Source organism: Zalophus californianus, chromosome 6, assembly GCF_009762305.2.
Source record: "Zalophus californianus isolate mZalCal1 chromosome 6, mZalCal1.pri.v2, whole genome shotgun sequence".
NCBI classification, from domain to species: Eukaryota; Metazoa; Chordata; class Mammalia; order Carnivora; family Otariidae; genus Zalophus; species Zalophus californianus.
This window is the reverse complement of record NC_045600.1, coordinates 127,035,382-127,054,328: the sequence shown is the minus strand read 5'-3', so window position 1 is coordinate 127,054,328 and position 18,947 is coordinate 127,035,382. Positions and strand designations below refer to the sequence as shown.

The window sequence follows — 18,947 nt, the reverse complement described above, 5'->3', positions numbered from 1 at the left end:
CTGCAGCCCTCTCAAACAAAGACCTTTCTGTCTTCGATTTCCTAGAAGTCAATAAGCTAAAAATCACATCCTGCACAATATCCACTTAGACTCACAGAAGATCCAGTCTTCTGTGGCTTCGCCCCGGTTCCCAAGGGCACTGAGCGGTCAACACCATACACTACACTCCTGTGTGTCCGATTAGATCATCTCTGGGGTCTAACTACTTTTTATTTTGAAATAATTTCAGGTTTATAGCAGAGCTGTAAAGACAGTAGAGAGAGAGATCCCATCTCTTGACCCAGCTTCCTCTAATGTCAACATCTTATGTAACTACACTCTATGCATATTAAAACTAAGAAACTGACATTCACACAACACCATTAACTAAACCATAGGCTTTATTCAGATTTCATCGGTTTTTCCACAAATGTCTCTTCTCTTTTAATCCAGGAGCCCACAATGCTTTCAGCTATCTTGTCTCCTCGGTCTCTGCCCACCCGTGATGGTCCCTCAGTCTTTCCCTGCTTTTCATGACCTTGGCATTTGGAAGGACAATGGTCAGGTATTTTGTAGAATGTCCCTCAACTTGGGTACGTCTGATGTTTTCTCATGACCAGACTGGAGTTACAGCCTGGGGAGGACTAAGGCACAGGTGAAGAGCCGTCTCATCTCATGACATTTGGGAGTACATGATATAAATGACTATTTTAATACTGATGTTAAGGGGGTGTGTCTGCCAGGTTTTCTACTGTGAAGTTACTATTTTTCCTACTCCCTGCTGCATTCATTAAAAATGAGTACAGCCTACAGTCAAGGGGAGAGAAATTAAGCTCCACCACCAGGAGAGAAGATTATTCAAAAAATCTGAATGTTAAAACCACCATAGTAATTAATAAAGACTTTGTAACTCCCTCTTTTTTTTTTTTTAACCGAAATTTGCTTGATTAAACAAATCTCAAGTTATGGTTCATGGCAACTAACAAAAGCTGAAGCAAAAAAAAAAAAAAAAAGCAAGCTAAGGCTCAAGGAAGATTTATAACCAGACCACATAAACAGACATTTGTGAAATCATCAATTGCAGAGACAGAAAGATCTTTAAAAATATCGTTTGGTTTTAGCTTTAAAAAGTGTCTTTCAGTTTAATCTCTGGCCAAAAGTTCTTTGTTTTCGTCATCACATCAAATAGAGCTTCTTCCCTTGTCGTTACTCAAGATTTACTGCTGACCAGCATTCATCCTCACTGACATTCATCTAGCTACATAACTCACTGCAATTAACACGGCTTCGAGGAAAGAAGAAAGGAAGAAAGATTATAAAGCATTAGTCTGTCGAACATATATGATGAGGGGACACTGTACGCCAAGTTCGCTTCCCTGCCCACTGGACTGTTAAGTCTCTTACCGGAAAGACCAAAGTCCAAACTCCCTTTTCTGTCTTCTCCACTATCTGGACAATGCTCTGCGTTAAGACAGGAGCTAAATGAGATGCCAATTAACCAAAACATAACTTTAGTCTCTACCTAGTTCCAGAACATCACTGGCTCCTAAGAAGTGTTGCTGAGCATTCATGGCATCGATGGTTCTTACACACGAGCAAGAAGGACTATCAGAGAAGCCTGTACACAACACAGAGCATTGGACTCCACCTCCCAAGAGCCTGGTTCTGGGTTTGGGCCTGGAAATTTGCTCTACAACAAACATCTCAAGTGATTCTCTTATAAATAGTTCCCTTTAAAGAGCAACCTAGTGGAAGACTTATGGACCATGCTAATGCTTGAAGTACACACACACACACACACACACACACACACACACACACACACACACACACACACACACACACACACACACACACACACACACACACACACACACACACACACACACACACACACACACACACACACACACACACACACACACACACACACACACACACTCCCAGGTCACTGGGTTTGGAAAACTGATGTCCAACATTCCCTCCTCCGCCTTAAGGAGCTTTACCTCCAACTGTCTCTTCCTGACCCAGAAAACACTGCTACCGTCAGGTTCATTCTGGCCTTTGTTCCCTCACTGGTCACTCTGCAGGTGCCAAGCAGTCTTCCCGGTTCAGTTCACCAACGATGATTAAATACTGGAATGACAAACTTTACGAAGCTTTGTTGTTGCCATCCTTAGACCTCTTGCAAATGTGAAGGGATACCATCCTCAATGGGCAGAACAGTCCAGAAATCCAGCCACTTCTAGAGAAGGGGGTGACCCAGACAATGCAAGCCTCCTCTGCACTAGTTTCCCAGTCCATCCCACTCTAGTGCTGCCAACAGCCCTCCACACTTTCCTGTGTTGCTCACACTACTCTGCCCTGATTTGTTGGTTTACTACTATTATCAGGTAGTGAGGTATTTTTCATATACATTTGTCCATTTTCACATATTGATAGTACGTCCTTAAAGCTCATTTTACTCTTACTACCTCAAAATGTCTCAGAGCACTTTGAATACTAATGTGATTTAAAAGGTAGACTGTCAGTTTATTACAGGAAATGAGTCGATGATGTGTGATCTCAATCTTTTCAACTATACAGAAAATATTACTCAGCTATTAGCCTAAGATAAAGAAAATGATATACTGATCCCACCTCCTGATAATGTGGCTAAGGAGTCCTTTCCTGTCAACTCAACCTAAATTAATTATGTCTAGTGGCGACCTTATAACAAGAAAGGTGATTAACATGTAAAGCCTAGAACATCTTTAACACATTCCTACCGAACTTGAACATGATGAAGACAAAGCCTTTTGCCTTTAGGTCCACACCTCCTCCCTCACAAGCCCAAGACTCATATCCCAAATGGTGAAACCATTTCAGAGATGTTTACATACTTATGGAAGGTTTTGTTTTGCCAGTAATTACAGATCCAAAGCAATTAACTTCTCCATTTTAGGTCAACTTTGATTGGTTCTGTCAGAATAGTCTTCTCTAAATTTTAAAAGCAAAAACCAAGCAGTCCAACACCACAGTGTTCCTACAAGTCATATTCAAGTACTTGTTTATACAGGTCAAAACCTATGCAAAGTCCTCAGGGAATGAGTTCTGAACAGCTTAGTTTTTCAGATACTTAAAGTATTTCATAAGCCCTCGCTCTGTGCCAAGCACTACCTAGGATAATACAGAGCATCTCAATTTACCCTTGAAACAACCCTACAAGGTAGGCAATTTCATATGCTATTTTTTTTTAAGGAGATAAAGGTCCAGAGAAGTTAGGCAACTTGATGCCCAGGATCACACGGCTGGTGAAGAATGACAAATGAATTGTGGAGATTCAAGCCCAGGCCTACTATGCCCTAGAGCATGTCCTCACCACTCAGTCAGTCCCCTGCTTCCCTCAACATTTCTGCCATCCGGCCTCATCTTAACACCTCTCACCCCTTGCTCACCCGACTCCAACAGCCCTCTTGCTATGTCTTAAACATCCCACATGTTACTCTTTACTATCTGTCTCTTTGCACACCAGCCCAGCCCCAAAATAACAGGAGAGACCAGGGTCTCTACTTTCTGCACTGCTCTGTCCCCAGTTAGAAGTGTCTTGACCATAGCGGATGCTCAAAATTTATTTGAAAAATAAATATGCATGAATATTCTAACTGATTGGTTGAAAGTCTTTCTAATTTTCAGAGCACGATTCCCTGACTTCTTAAGCAGAGGATAAGAGGATATTCAGAGTGATTTATATAATTGGAAAAAGCAAAATTTAAGCTGTGAAGCTAAGGCTCCATTATTGACAGTCTTTAGGTGACATCAATGAAAATGGTGAAGTACACATCCAAAAATTCTCTCCTCCATAAAAGCAAAGAGAACATGGGCAAAAACAGCTTCAGGCAACCTTTTCAGGACTCTGGATATTAGCCAAAGGCTCAGAGTAACCCAGGAAATATTTATGCAAGAAAAACAGTGAAATTTTAGTAGGAATAGTGAATCCTGTGGCATTTTAACTTGCCCGTTCCTACTCCCTGTTCCCCAGCAATGTGGTAACCTTGAAAACCAACAGTCCACAATCATGGTGTAAACCAGCAGTCTGGCAGCCACTGGAAGGGGACAGAGCAGGACTGGAGCTCCTTCAAAGCCCCATTCCCAGAGAACTGTCATTATCTGACCTGCATAGTGGTTTCCTAGAAGACCCTACTTGTAAGGCTGTCTTTATTTGACCTGACTCAGAGCCCTCCTATTGCAAAAAGGCTCTTGGCGAGGAAGGGAGGAAATTCTTGTTAAAAACAGTCACAGGCAATTGTTGAATATCATACTGCCTGAGGAGGCAGCTTACAGTATGGGCAAAACACAGGCTAACCAAAAAGCTTAGAAAGAAAAGTTGAGGTATGACATGTCCATAAGGGGTTTTGAAAAGCTTTAATATATTCATGGGAACCTAGAAGACTATGAACATTCATGGGACTGTGCACATGCCCAGGGAAGACCAGAGAAGGCCCTAAGCTCTCAACTCCGGTTGACCTTGAGGTTCTACATAAGCAGGAAGTGAGGCTAATAAGGAAGAGCTGAAAACTGCGTGGTGAGTGTTGGAGGCAAGAACCAGCGAATATACAGAGCCCCTAAGCAAAGCCCGGGAGACTTCTTAGTTCCAGGCATCTAAGGACATCTATGTCCAATCAGTAGCTGACCACTAAGCAAACCAAGCAGATTTTAGTAGCTATACACACAAAAAAATACAGATATACTGTATCTGTACAAAACTTCCAGAAAGTCACTAAACAAACAACAGCGATATCATCAAACCCTGGGGAGGGGGCAGAATCTGATTTCCCAGAGTTGCTATCTTACTTTAAATGTCCTGTTTCCAACAAAAAATTATGAGACAGGCAAAGAGGGGGAAAAGTAACCAATAAAGAGGTAGAAATTATAAAAAAGAGCTAAGTAGAAATTCTGGAGTTGAAAGTCTTAATTAGAACAAAAAATTCACAACAAATTTGAATAGGTAGAAGAAAGGATCAGTAAACTTGAAGACAGGCCAATTGTGATTATCCAGTCTGAGAAACAGAAAGAAAAAAGAATAAAGAAATGAAAAATAAACAGAACCTAAGCATATGCATATGGCAGTCGCAGAAGGAGAAGAGCAAGAGAAAAAAGCAAAAATATTTGAAGAAATGACAGCTGAAAACTTACCAAATTTGATGAAAAACAATCCACACACCCAAGAAGCTCAAAGAAACTCCAAGTACAACAAACTCAGAGAGCCACACCTTAGACACGTCATAATCAAACTACTGAATGCCAGAATCTCAAAAGCAGCAAGAGAAGAGACTCATCATATATGAGGGATCCTCAGTGAGATTAACAACTGATTTCTCACCAGAAACCATGGATACCAGAAAGCTTCCATCCAAAGTGCTGAAAGAAAAAGACTGTCAACCAAGAATTCTCTACCAACAAAACCATCTTTCAAAAGTGAAGGAGAAATTAGCACATTCCTAGATAGACAAAAACTGTGAGAATCTGTCACGAGCAAACCTGTCCTATGAAAAATATTAAAGGAGGCCTTTCAGACTGAAAGGAGAGGACACGAGATGTTAACTCAAATACACGTAAATAAAGAGCCCAATAAGTAACTACATAGGTAAATATAAAAGACAGTATAAATATATTGTTTGTAACACTTTTTTCTCTAATCTGATTTAAAAGACAACTGCACAAAGCAGTAGTTACAAATCAGTGTTGATGGTCCTATCACGTATAAAGATATAATTTGTGTGACAATAGGAAGGAGGAAGAAGAAAATGGAGCTTTATCAAAGCAAAGATTTTGTATACTATATTATTAAGCTGGTATTAATCCAAACTATCTTGTTATCAGTTAAGATGTTAACTGTAACACTTAGGGTAGCTTTTTAAAAAATAATTCAAAAAAAATAAAAGAAATGACAAGAGAGTGAAAATGTATAAAAACCACTTAAGAAGGTAGCATTGCAGGAACAGAGAAACAAAACAGACATGACCTAGGAAACAAGTAGCAAAATGAAAGACACAAATCCTACCCTATCACTAATGACATTAAATGTAAATGGATTAAAAACCCCAATTTAAAACTGATCCAACTACATACTATCTTCAAGAGACACACTTTAGATTCAGACACCAACAGGGGTGCCTGGGTGGCTCAGTCAGTTAGGCATCTGCCTTTGGCTCAGGTCGTGATCCCAGGGTCCTGGGATTGAGCCCCATGTCTGGCTCCCTGCTCAGTGGGGAGTCTGCTTCTCCCTCTGCTCCTCCGCCTACTCATTCATTCTCTCTGTCTCTCTCTAATTAAATCTTAAAAACAAAGACACAAACACTGGGGCGCCTGGGTGGCTCAGTCGGTTAAGCATCCGACTTGGATTTCAGCTCAGGTCATGATTTCAGGGTTGTGAGATAGAGCTCTACGTTGGGCTCCGTGCTCAGTGCAGAGTCTGCTTAGGATTCTCTTTCTCCCTCTCCCTCCGCCCCTCCCTCCGTGCACACACACCTCTCTCTAAAATAAAATCTTAAAAAAAAAAAAAAACCAAAGACACAAACAGGCTGAAAGCAAATGTATGGAAAAAGATATAGCATGCAATAGTAGCTACAAAAGTGCTGGAATGGCTATATTATCAGACAAAATAGACTTCAAGACAAAAATTGTCACTAAAGACAAAGAGCGAATTTTATAATGATAAAAGGGTTCATCCATCCATAACTGCATATGTAACAGTTATAAGCATGTATGCACCTAACAACAGAGCCCCAAAATACGTAAAGAAAAAAACCAACACAATTGAAAGGAAGACAATGACAATCTAACAGTATCAGAGACTTCAATATCCCACTTTCAATAATGGGTAGAACAAATAGATGAACAGGGATAAAGAAAACAATCAACATACAAATCAACTAGACCAAAGAGATATCCACAGAACACTCAACAGCAGAACACATTCTTCTCAAGTGCATATGCAACACTCTCCAGGGTAACCATATGTTAGGTCATAAAAAAGTCTCAATAAATTTAAAAGAACTGAAATAATACAAAGTATGTTCTCCAACCATATGGAATGAAATTAAAAATCAATAACACAATGGTGGGTCTTAGACTGCTGTGGTGTTCACAGTCTCATTTCTTATTTTTCACTTCTTCTTCGTGTCCTTCCCACTCACTGCTGACATAGTCTTTATATGGTAGCGCCCTTTTTGGATGATAATTTGCCCTTATAATCTATTAAGAGCTTGGAGATTGAACCATCAAACCAGAACAAAAGGCTCCCTATAAAACCACTCGGGGCTCTGCCTTGAAGAAACAGGCAGCGTCAGTGATCAGTATTTGGAGCATCTTATTCTAGCCATTTAGGGGCCTGCCTGGTTCTCAGCCAAGTGGTTAACAAGCAGCCTAAAGGTGTGAAGGCGGCACCACTAGATACAAACCGGCTCCATGACAACCAGCAGTTGAAACATTACCTCTTCCATTATTAAAGAAAAAAACTCCCAGGCTTCTGATATAAAGATGTTCAACATCCCTTTCTAAGCCAGTCAGACTAACAAGGAAAACCTTCTCTTTTTACATATTTTGCTCTAAACTCCCAATTTCCCTTAAAGATATGCTTTCTTTAAAAAGAACATCACTGATCTTACCCCTTCTCTGTACTGTTTTATCTTTAAGATCACTATCACAGGGTTTTTACACTTTTACATTTTTCTCAACTATTTCATAAACATGTTTTTGTCTCCTCAATTAGACAGCCCTTGAGGGAAAAAAAAAAAAGGCCATTTGTGTTTTATTCTTTCGTAGTTTCCAACCCGTTCAGAGAGCAGTGCTGGGCTCACTAATGCTTAACAAATATTGGTTAACTCAGAGCGTCACGCTGGTGTGTCTCAGTATACTGGTGTTTCCCAAACAACTTCAAGCTGTGCCAAGATACAATCCCTTCGGGTCTGGGGCTGGGGGGGGGTGCAGCGGGTAGAGGGTGGGGTAGCAGGAGCCCTTTGGGGGCCCCACACATACCTCAATGTGTGTATCATTATGTGAAAAAGGCAGGGAAACACTGGGTTAAGGGACTGATTAGAAACACTGCTGAAAAGAACTGGAAAGAGCCTGAATGTCCATAAAAAAAGATGAAGCTTCTTATGTACCAAATGGAAAATCTTCCAAAGCTTGTGAGTGAAAACCAGCAAGATATGGATAGTACATAACACATGCTACCATTCACATAAAAGGGGTTGGGGGGATATATAGACTTTGTTGCTTATATCTGCGTGTGGTACACTTGTAAGGATGAACCACGGTGGCTAATTCGGAAGGGAACCTGGTAGATAGAGATGGGAAAATTTGTCCTGATAAACTCTTTCAACTTCTGAATTTTAAGCCATGTGATGGCATGAAATAAATCTTTTAAAGTTGCCAAATCTACCTATGCCTACCTCCCACTTTCATTAGTAATGATTATTTTCTACTTGAAATACCTTCATTACTAGTCAAATGTTGAATCAAAATAAGAAAAGTCAAGATCTGGTTGCTGGTTAGCCAGCCATGTTCTGTTTGTGAAAATCCACTGAGCTCTACACTTATTGATGATCTGTGCATTTTTCCAAAGGTATGATATACTTCAATAAAAAGTCAAAAATAAAATGAAAAAATTACTTAGGTCAGTTGTCTTTTTAGTCCCTTATTAAAAGAGTTGTATAGTATTTCATTTATGTGCCTAAATAAATTGTTTCAAATTTTTCAATAATGTTTCTCAAGGGGAACCTGGGTGGCTCAGTCGTTAAGCATCTGCCTTCGGCTCAGGTCATGGTCCTGGAGTTCTGGGATCTAGCAGCATCCCAGCTCCCTGCTCAGCAGCTCCCTGCTCAGCGGGGAGGGAGTCTGCTTCTCAAGGGAGTCTGCTTCTCCCTCTCCCTCTGCTCCTCCCTCCGCTCCTGCTCTCTCTCACTCACTCTCCCCTTCAAATAAATAAAATTTTGAAAAATAAGAAGAAGAATAATACTGTTTCTCAAAAAAATCCCATGTAACTTGAGTTATAAGGCTGGGCCCATGAGACCAGGGGGAACCAGGTTTGCCTGCTCCACTTTCCCAACAGTATTAACGGCCTCAAGGCCCACATTCTCGCTCTGGGCTGGGAGGTTTCAGTAAGCACTGAGGAGCGCTCACTACTAAAAACCACCTTATGGTTTACTATATGATAACCACATTTTTTTATTATGAAAATGAAATATTTAAAGCCAATTATCAAAAATGCCTTAGTCACAAAAGACTAAGAAAGAGGCTTGTGCAAACGGTCCTGACTGAAGGAGGCTTTAGAGGCATGACAGTCAAATGGCAATCCCTGACCCTGGGCTGGGTCCTGTGAGGAGGGAGTGTACCGTGTCAACAGATAAAATCAGAATACAAAGTTTCCATGTTGAACTTAAGCTGTACTGTGGTTATAAGAGAGAATTTCCCCATCCTTAGTCAAAATACATTGATGTTAGTTAAAGTAAAGAGCCACAATGTTTAAGTTACTCTTAAATGAGGGACAGCTCTATGGCCCTGTATGCGGGGATGTGGGGAGACACTCAGGAACAGAGGCAAATGATAATGCAAGTGGTGTAAAATGGTTAATACAAATACAGGTTAATTTGAGTATAAGGCGTATGGATGTGCTTTGGGCTATTTTGTTTTTCTGTGAAATTAAAATTATTTCCAAATAAAGTTTTTTAAAGCCATATATTAATAAATAACCACCAATAATAATCAAAACAAGCTTAGAAATGAATCTGGATTTCGATTATGATGGTTGTTCTCACGAGCCATTTTAATTATGTAAGTGTAATCCTAAGGCATTATTCAAACTTGCAAAAAAAAAAAAAGTACACCTTCCGGCTACATTTGTAAGAGCTTAAATAAGCACCTTCTGAGACCCAAAGCTTAACATAATTGTCTTTAACATAAGACTCCACACCTCAATCATTTCTCATAATGTGAGCCTTAATGGAGAAAGTAGATTTACAGGAAGTTTAATAAAAGTTCTCATCCACATGAGGGATTAATCTTGCCTGAGTGGTGAACGCGATGATAAATCCTAATAACAACTTAGGTTAAGAGCCCTTAAAGCCCTACCAAAAAAGCAAAAGAAATCAAAGGTCTAATAAAATGGTACATGTGCCCATAGATGTGATTCTTAAAAATGAGAAAGAGGAAGAACTGCACCCAAAAGACAGAATTTTAAATCTGCAGAAAAATATCTAGAAGACAATTCCTGTCACCCAAGGAAGAGAAGAATTTCTTACACAAGACAGAGAAAACACAAACCATACAGGAAAAGAAAGAGACTAGGCTACGCTTAAAATTCACAATTTGCATGTGAATATCATATTTAAAGTGAAAGGACAAGCCACATTCTGGGAGAAGATAATCTCCCACAAAAGGAGCTCCCAAAAGGGCAGTACCTAGGAAAAGCTCGGTCATCATAAGGCACTTAAACACAGAAAAGCAGCAGGGACACCACCCAAAGCCGACCGCCCCCACACTGCCCACGCTCCTCCACACTTCTCGGGAGATCCTAGGCAGGGATGGGAACCACCCAGGGAGGGAGCTCCCTCCTCCACCAGATCCCTTTGCCAGGTACCTCTAGACAAAGAGGTGGCTCCCAGTGCCCAGAAAGGATGACTTCCAGCATCCCAACTTCAGGCCTGAGAGAATTCTGGTTATTACAAGATAATAGGGTGAAAACAGCCCTGAAACTGTCTCCCAACCCTGGCAGCCCCAGGACAATACTTTCTAACAACCTCTGGGCACTAACGCTAGGTCAGAGTTCTTGATCAACAAGATACTGGCTCCGCTGGTGTCTATCTAGCACTATGTAATGTGAAATATAACGGCACTACAACACTAAGACATTTTTTTCTTTTTAAATTCTCTCTCAAAGATAGGCCTAACCTCTACAATCCCAGCAGAGGGCTAGCTTCTCAGAGATCAGGGATAGCGTAAAACATTCCAAAATACACAAGGCACTGCATGTTTTAACCATAATGAAACATGTTAAGGTTTTAACTACTAAATTAAGAATGGGGAAAATGCAGAAACACTGCCTTTTGTATTCTGCTTGAAACTGCATGATATCCCCAAAGAGCTTTCCTCACTGCAGAAGTCCATGACAACAGAGATTCTGCCCGCCCCCCCCATCCAGTGACCAATCCTCCATGCACGGGAGGTGGGGGGGGGGGAGGTGGAGAGACCCAGAGATCAGAGTCACATTTGAGATTTAAAATATATATCTTTTATAATTAGAAATGAACATGAAAACTACTTCCTGTATTCTTGAAAATGTCCACTTCTCTGAGAGTTCAAATGAAAGAAACAGTTATTAGGAAACCTTTAAAAGCAAGTCCGCGGGGGAAGGCAAGTACTGGCAAGAATACTCTTTCTTCATTCAAGCACTTTAGAAAATTGACTCATAACAAAAGCTAACAGTTTACAACAGAAAGTGTGTTTCTGTTTCTTAGGCAAGGGTCTGCAAACTCCCTCTGTTCCTCACAACTACCGGTAGTTTATCAATCTAAACACAACACAACCTAAATAATTTTTTCCACTCTGACTAACATCAGATCTTGTAACTGCGGGCAAGAGGTGCACATCTGCCAATAAAAACAGAGAAAAGTCAAAAGCTAACTCATGTTCTCGAGAACGTTTAAAGAGAAAACATCTACAACTAGACTTCCTACAAAAAATTGCACTTGGTGTCAAGATAACTCAGAGACTGCCTACCAACTATTCTGAAAAGAACAACCATGTTGCAAACTTACGGGTTACAATAACTGTCTAAAAAGCCAAGGTTTAAAATAAATGCAAAGTCAAATGCAATTGGCATTTTTTTTACATCATTACTCATTTTATGAATTCTAAACATGTTGAGTTTCAAAACTGTGTGGGTCATCGTGACCAGATGAGAAAAGTCAGGCCTTTGGAAGAACAGGGACTGGGAATGTTGACACACTTGCAATCACACCTGCAGAATCAGCAGAAGTCAGAGTCGATGAATTTTCTGGACAATCATGAAAATACCACTGTTACCTACAATGAACCATATCGTTTCTTTGGGCTCCAAATGCCATTATTTATTAACTAAGGTATCAGGACAAAAGTATCAGAGGTATGTCCTAAAAATGAAGGATTAAAGATACGAAGAGGGAATTCAAATTTAAAAAAACTCAGGTAAAAACATACAATACCTTCAAACCAACTTCAAGCCTTAAAAAAGATATCATCACTCATTTCCTATGATTGGTTCAGAACTAATAATGTGATTAACAGATTTTTTTTTTTTTTTCTGTTCTTACCTCATAAGACCAGACACACTGCACCCCCGCAAACCTCCGGACACATCTTCCCACCTCCACGTCCTCGTGAGTAGTGTACATTTCCCGGAGACACTTTCCAATGTGTGGTACCATTCTCCGGAGAACCTCCCGGCTCATGATCACACCGGGCCCCCCCATGCAGAAGTTCTCACCAGGTTCCAGGGCCAGTTTCCCCATTTCTTCCGTGGTGCCCAGTCCTGTCTGCCCGAGAAAGAGGGGCTCACTGCTATTCAAACTCCTCAGAAAATTCTCCAGACGGTCTCCTTTGATATACACGTCATCATCTGCTCTCATAAACCATTCATACTTGTCCAAGTAGTGGTCATGCATGTACTTGAGCATCATGAAAGACTTCTTCTGGGGTGGGTAGGAGTCGTCCACGCCCCGGAGTGGCACTATCGGGATTGGTATCGATGTGTCTGAACCCTCACTAGAGAAGAATTCGACTTTCCCAGGAATTGTCTTGGACCATGTTCTGGAATTAAAATAAGTATCAGTGAGAGAACAGTTTATTTCAAGCTTCTCATTCCCAGAAATTCACATATCTACTCATGCTGAATCACTGTGTGTTCAAAAGGAATGATAAAAAGCTACTTCATCTGCTTGCTTCGCCTTAACGGAAGCCCAGGCTACGGGGTATTGCAAAGCCCAAATTCATTTTCAAAAGAACCCCAACAAAAAATAATGATGAAGTGTTCAAATATTTCCAGGATAACTAAGTTTTAGCTGTGGCTGAAAACCAAATTGGCAGGGCACCAAGGTCTAGATCTCCAGGTTAATTTCCTGATACTTATCAAGCCCCTACCCACAAACTCCTCCACTCTATAAGACAATTAAAAATCAAATTCTTTTTTTTATTTTTTCCTCTCTTCCCCTATGATCCTCTGGTTTTGTTTCTTAAATTCCACATATGAGTGAAATCATATGATAATTGTCTCTAATTGACTTTTTTTGCTCAGCATAATAAAATAAGACGAAGTCCGAGAGGGAGACAAACCATAAGAGACTCTTAACTACAGGAAACAGACTGAGGGTTGCTGGAGGGGAGTGGGGGGGGAGGGGTAATTGGGTGATAGGCATTAAGGAGGGCACGTGATGCAATGAGCACTGGGTGTTATATGCAACTGATGAATCACTGCATTCTACCTCTGAAACTAATAATACACTATATGTTAATTAAATTAAATTTAAATAAAATTAAATTTTTTAAAAAATCAAATTCTTCATTCAACAAAGCTTCTCTGAACGCACATCAAGTGCCAAGTATGTGCAAGGCCAGGGGAGATGCACAGTGAGCAAAACACAGACGCCAACTCATGGAGCTGTCATCAGGAGAGACAGACGTTCATCAAGGCAGTCACACACCAGTGTACTTACTAGTATGAACTAAAACAAGCACCCTGAAAGAAAGGCGCACAGCCTTAGAGAGCACTACAGAAAGAACCAACTAGACACACAGCACAGAGAACGCGTCCCCGAGACAGGGGTGAACGTCAAGGATGACAAACAGGCCCAGAAAGCAGTATATGGGGACAGGGTGGGTTGCCACGAGGGGAGCAGGCCCCCTAGAGCTGGGGCCCTCACGCGGTACAAGCTAGGAAGGAATGGGGCAGCAGCCATGCTTTCCACAGTCCTCAGGGTGAGGGGCCGGCTGAGGCCACCAAGAGGAACTGCTGCAGCAGCTGACACAACAGAGTCATCAAGGGTAACTGCTCCCCCCACGGCAGGAGAAGAAAATCAGGAACCTGCTGCTGAACAACTGATTTAAGGCCATCATGTTACATCTGTCCCTATGCTTTCTTTATACTAGAAGTAGTCCAGCTCCAAAATGCACTTACACAGACTACTTCTAGGAAAAACATCCCAGAATATAAATGAAGCAGTCAATTTAGCCCTAATGAGATCAAAAAAAGGACCCTTCCCAGGTGATATTCTCCCCAATATGTTTTTGTTTTACTTATCTGTTACAATTACATGTATTGTGGTGAAAAGTGAACTTGACAGGTCAATGAAAACGACATATTTCTTAAAGGAAAGTCTTAGGGAGAGAAACAGTTGAAAAAGATACACACCAAACCTCTGGTGAAGGGGTACAGAAGTAGGGAAATGGGAAGGGCGGGGAAGGGCATAAAGAGAACTTTCTTTATTCTGTGTTATGTCTAAATTGAGGAAAATTTTTGTAAGTATGATATTACTTTTTTTGGAAAAAAATTTAACTGTGATAAAATATACAGAACTTGAAAATTTACCATTTTAACCATTTTTTTAAGCATAATGTTCAGTGGCATTAAGCACCTTCACATTGTTCTTCAACATCACCACCCTCTGTCTCTAGAACTTTTTCATCTGCAAAACTAAATTTCTGAAGCACAGTATTATTTTTGTAATTTTATAAACCACCTACAATGAGGCACTTAAAAAGCAATTACTGGCTTTTAATTCAATTCCTAACCCAAATGTAGACAATACAAAATGACTTCAAACTTCTCTCATTCAAGCAGAGGAAGAATTCGATGAACTTTCTGCCAAACATGCTTCTCGAAAAATCTGAGGACTACATCCATATCGTTTTTCATTAAAGGTAGGATGACTATAAGATACACCATTGCTTTTTGTACCAATAACAAAGAAAAAAAGTGCCAATTATAATCACATAATGCCAGCAACTGTAAAATGTATCCTGATTTCAGCGATGTTAAAATGTGGGGGAAAAAAATCATCTTAGAATGATGTAAGCCTGTAGCAGTAATGTTTTTCCCTTAAGGCCTATGGATTTAAAATGGACCTATGGAGTCTTATGCCATTTACAAAACTCTTTAACAAAGAATTCGGCATATATGGGACCTGATGGGACTCCAGATGCTATACCACGTACTGTACTTCATTTTCACCAAGGATAAGCTCCTGAAAGAAAAGGATGAAAAGTAAATGTGGCAGGAATGGGGCAATTTAAAGAGAAACCAACCCTTTCCATAAAGAGACAAGTCTCTTTAAAAATGAGAATGAGGGGCACCTGGGTGGCTCCATCGTTAAGCGTCTGCCTTCAGCTCAGGTCATGATCCCCGGATCCTGGGATCGAGCCCCACGTCTGGCTCCCTGCTCGGCGGGAAGCCTGCTTCTCCCTCTCCCACTCCCCCTGTTTGTGCTCGCTCTCTCACCGTCTCCCTCTCCGTCAAAAAATAAATAAAATCTTAAAAAAAAATAAAAATAAAAATGAGAATGAGAATGAACTACAATCTACACAGGATGTATAATAACCTAAAGACCCCCTTCTCACGTGGTAATCTAGAGGGGAGAGGGCTTCCCAACCCCAGGAAGTTGGTGACCATGAAGATGTACTAAGAGGACCCCCAACCAGGTCAAGGAGCCTCTGACTCCTTCCTTCAGTAGAAACGATTTTTGTTTGGCAGTCACAACAATTCTTTGAAAAAGTAATTAGTTTCAGTAGCTGGCACATACAAGAAGTCAATACATCCTGCTCACTCGCATGAAAAAAGTGACTTAAAGCGTCATGTGTGCATAGACACACACAAACGCGCAGAAATCATTTGTCTCTGAGACATTTCCAAGTGAGCTTATCACTTTCCATAAGACACATTACCATTTCCTACCATTCCTACATGCAGAAAGAACCCGACTTAATCAAACCACAACCAGAAAACAATTAAGAGGTAAAATTCACAGGCATGATGGAGTTAAAATATACTACCATTCACAGTACTCCTGAAATCTAAGTTACAAATAGTCTGCATTATCTCATAATTGATTATACATGAATAGCGAATAACATCAGCCTAACTTTAGCTTCTACCCAATTGCTTCTGAACTAAAATGTGATTAATAAAACAGACCAAGTTCGAAATAGTAAATACAGAGTAGCCAACCCCAGAAGCCATTAAGATATTAAAGCACCATGACATTATCTGAGACGTGGGTTGGGTAAGACAATGCCTGCCTTCAAAGGAACAACCTACTCAAGAGACAGCACACAGGGTGATGGTTAAGAGCATGGGTTCTGGAATCAGGTTTTTGGGGTGAGAGTCCTGGCTCCACTTTGGGATAAGCCACTGTGTGCCTCCCTTTCCCTGTCTGTAAGCCGAGGATAATAACGCTACCTGCCTTACAGGGTTGCTGTGAGGGCAGGTGGGTTCTTATATCTAAAGTGCTCAGATGTCGCCCTGGCATGCAGGAAGCATTATGTGAGTGTGACTTATTAAGCAAGACAGGAGTGTGCAAATAAAGTAAGATAGTGAAAGAGAAAATGAAGGGCACAGGGGAGTGTGGGCTGAACCTGAAGCGGTCGGTCACAGGCTCACACACGGGCGTGGAGGCATTATGGAGAATGCCACCCCTCCCAAGTCTGGCTAAAAACCTGACCCTCAGGCAATCTCTGAGAATTCCGTTTTACTGTCCATCTTAGACAACATTAGGGCAGAAGTCCAGTGAGACTTTAATTTTTAAAACTGTTCTCACTTCTAAACACCAGAATCCTTCCTATTAGACTGAGCATCGACATGCATTTTCGTCTGGGCCCCTCCTCGGCCCAGCAGACAGAACATGCAAAGCAAGTGCTAACAAACCGCCATCGCGGAGGCGATTAATGCCTAAACTGTGACTTGAAATCATGTAATTTGTCCAAGAAGAGAAACCAATTAATTTTAAAAACAGACAATCTAACCTCAAACCATCCTTAAAAGCCTCTCTGCAGTTTTATGGTAACTCCACCCAATTATTATCTTTTCCTTTTTAGGTAACCCAGGGAAAAACCTCAAGCTGCCCTTTTCTGTTCTAAATGACTGGTGGTTTGAGGGAAATCTCTCAAAATGAAGTTTCTGTAAATCCTCCAATCTTAAGAAATTATGATCTTTTCATGGAGGGTACCTTTGGCTTCAAGAGCTCCCGGAAAAGTGAGAGTGTTCTGGAACTGGAATTGTGATTCACCATCCTGGGGGACCTGGGGGAGTGGCTTAATGGGAAAGAAGTAAAGGAGACACTGCTGAAGCAGCAAGCTGGCCCTCCTTCCGTGACAGAAACAGGTCGAGCTCCTTATTTTCATAAGCAAATGTCAACTTTGCCATTGACAAGTTTGTTACCGGGAGCAAAGAGTTCTCCCTTAATTGAAACCACAGAACATCTGCAGAGGCCCTTGCCAGCCAACTCAATTTTCAATGTACTGATAACCAACTCTTGCTAAAGCCCAGATTAAGACAACTGAAATCTGAGAGCCAAGCAAGCTATCATCTTTTCCTCCAGGCCTCTAAACGCTATCCCTACACCGAGTTAAATCACGGTTAAGTGATGCAGCTGGACAATATTAGCTTCGCCCTTGCTGAATGCCTTTGCTGACTCAGGACTTCACATAGTCTCCCTTTCTGTTATCATTTTAAGAAAAACTACGTAAAATACGTTTCTGTACAAAACTGCATCTACAGCATGACTCCCGTCGTAAGTACACATTCATAATACATGGCTAAGTTTAACAAGCAAGCCAGAGTACATCCCTGTGATGTGTACTATTAAGGGAACAAAAGTACACATACAAAAATATTTTACAACTTTACCCCAAAGTGTTTACTATGGTTATTTTTGGGGATGGAGGATCAGAAGACATTTAATTTTCTTCCTATTTTCTACATTTTCTAAATTTTCTGCAACAGATAGGTATATTTAAAGCTGGAGAAAAACTTTAAGCCAAAAAGCATCCAAAGAAATGAAAAGATTTGACATCAGAAAATTCTACTTTTGTAATAAACATTTTTTTCTATCCAATGGACAAAAACTAAAAAAAAAAAAAAAGGAGTAAGATTGAGTATTTTCACATTTTCTGTATTTTAATAGCTTACAGTGATTTTTACAAGTAAAAAACGGGATATCTTCTGTGATTTCCCCAAAATCACAAATATATTGTCAGACAGTTTGAAAGGATTCACATGATCAAATCATCTCAGAATCTGGAGTCATGGAAGGGAGAATATCATTTTTTCCCCTTGCAGAAGTGACAGATAATAGGAATTAAAGGTATATATTTATATTCTTCCGTGTAACAGAAAAGATTTAAGATAACTTAACCAAAAGGCATACAGCACAAAAACATGAGCAAGAAAATAAGGCCAAAGAAAAACAAAAGTAGAGAAATCAGAGCGGGGTCCCACTACGGGTCCCAGGGGGATGAAATCCTGGTAGGGGCTGCCTGCTCAGCTCTCTGCCCATGGGAAAGAAACACGGAACCAACTGGAGTCCTCTGAACAGATGCCACCCTGAAGGAGGGCGCCCACACGGTGAGACCAAGAGCCGTCACGTGGTCTCTCCGTCTGCTAACGGTGGGTGCCAACCAGGAAGCAACCAAGAGATGTCGCAGGACTATGTCCCACTGCTCAGGGTTAAGGGAAAGGACTATTCCAGATACTAAGACCTGACAGAAATTTCTCCCCCGGGGGTCCATGATAGGGAAAGCAGGGCACATGTAGTGAGCATCCTTAGAGGAAGCACAAATGTGATGGAGCAGCAGTAGGAGCTCATCATCCTCCCAAAAAAGTACATGGAGGACAGTTCTTTGGTGCCAGTCAGAGCAGCCATGCACTTGAACTTGATCAGGCCTTGGGAAAACTCACAGGT

General features: G+C 40.9%; 1 protein-coding gene across 1 annotated transcript in view; it reads right to left on the bottom strand.

Moving 5' to 3' along the window:
- The window catches only part of CHSY1 (chondroitin sulfate synthase 1), a 69,913-nt gene that overhangs the window by 42,408 nt on the left and 8,558 nt on the right, over window positions 1-18,947 (bottom strand). The window contains exon 2 of the mRNA XM_027572039.2: window positions 12,312-12,807. Coding sequence (XP_027427840.1) covers window positions 12,312-12,807 — 496 coding nt within the window. The remainder of the gene's footprint in view (window positions 1-12,311; window positions 12,808-18,947) is intronic.